Here is a 1,263-nt window from a genome sequence, read left to right on the forward strand (position 1 = left end):
CCTTCTCTCCTTTTTATCCATCACCAAGTCACCAGATAAAAAGCTCTTGATGGGATTCATCGAACCCTCCTCTTCCTCCTCAGTCTGACATACCTCCGCCACTTCCTCTGTGCTGGGTTTTTCCAATCTCTTTATCTTTATCACTCGCGACCACATATGCTAGGGCATTAGCATGTCTGTTCTCGCCACGACCCAAATGCACGTACTTGATCTTTGTAAACCTGGTGAATCTCTTTTGTAACACTTTCAAATACCTCACCATCTGTGGACACTGCGCGGCAAACCTCCCATTCGCCTATCACACTACTAGATTCGAGTCTAAATACACCGTCAGCTCTTTTACCCCCACATCCTCAGCCATTCTTAAACCCACTATCACCGCCTCATACTTTGATTCATTGTTAGCCGCCGTGAATCCTAGTTTCATGGTTAGTTCTATCCTGTTGTTATCTGGTGTAACCAATACAACCCCTATCCCACTGCATGCATCCATGGCCGACCCATCGGCAAACACTCTCCACCCATTTCTCTTGTCCCAAGGATCTAAGAAATCCTGCTCAATGGTTTTCTCAAGCTCCATGACCATCTCTTCTCCCCAAGTGGGATCCTTAGCTGGGAACTTCGCTAGAAATTCTACGACAACCTGCGCCTTCTCCGCAGTCCTGATTTGATATTGTATCTCGTACAAACTCAGCATTACCACCCACTTTAGCATTCTCCCAAACTTTTCTACTTTTAACGCTTGTTTTAAGGGCAAATTTGTTACTACCACTACAGAGTGCGCTTCAAAATACAGTTTCAACTTCAAGGCAGAGAAAACAAATGCCAAAGCATACTTTTCGACTCTACTATACCGGGTCTCGGCATCCAACAATGTTTTACTTTGGAAGTAAACCGGCTTCTCCATCTTATCAACGATTCGAACCAGCACTGAGCTAACTGCATATTCCGTGACCCCCAGATACAAGTAAAGTTTCTTTCCCTGTTCAGGCCGCGACAACAGAGGAGCCTTGCCCAGATAACTCTTCAATTCCTAAAATGCCTCCTCGCACTCTGTGGTCCATAAGAAATCTGGAGTGTTCCTTAGCAACCGATACAACGGCCTACGCTTGTCCGACGACTTTGAGATGAATCTGTTTAATGCTGCGACCCTTCCCGCAAGTCTCTGCACCTCTTTGTCGTCCTGCGATAATGACATCTCCACCAAGGATCTTATCTTCTCAGGGTTAGCCTCTATTCCATGGTAAGTAACAATGTAGCCCA

At 45.8% G+C, this 1,263-nt stretch overlaps 1 protein-coding gene across 1 annotated transcript; it reads right to left on the reverse strand.

Moving 5' to 3' along the window:
* Positions 1-298: 298 nt before the first annotated feature.
* On the reverse strand, positions 299-907 carry LOC147497871 (uncharacterized). The gene has a single exon (XM_086563037.1). The coding sequence runs from the start codon at positions 905-907 to the stop codon at positions 299-301; it is 609 nt and encodes a 202-aa protein (XP_086419163.1).
* Between the last annotated feature and the right edge of the window lie 356 nt (positions 908-1,263).

This window comes from Coptis chinensis, chromosome 5 (assembly GCF_015680905.1).
Source record: "Coptis chinensis isolate HL-2020 chromosome 5, ASM1568090v1, whole genome shotgun sequence".
Classification (NCBI taxonomy): Eukaryota; Viridiplantae; Streptophyta; class Magnoliopsida; order Ranunculales; family Ranunculaceae; genus Coptis; species Coptis chinensis.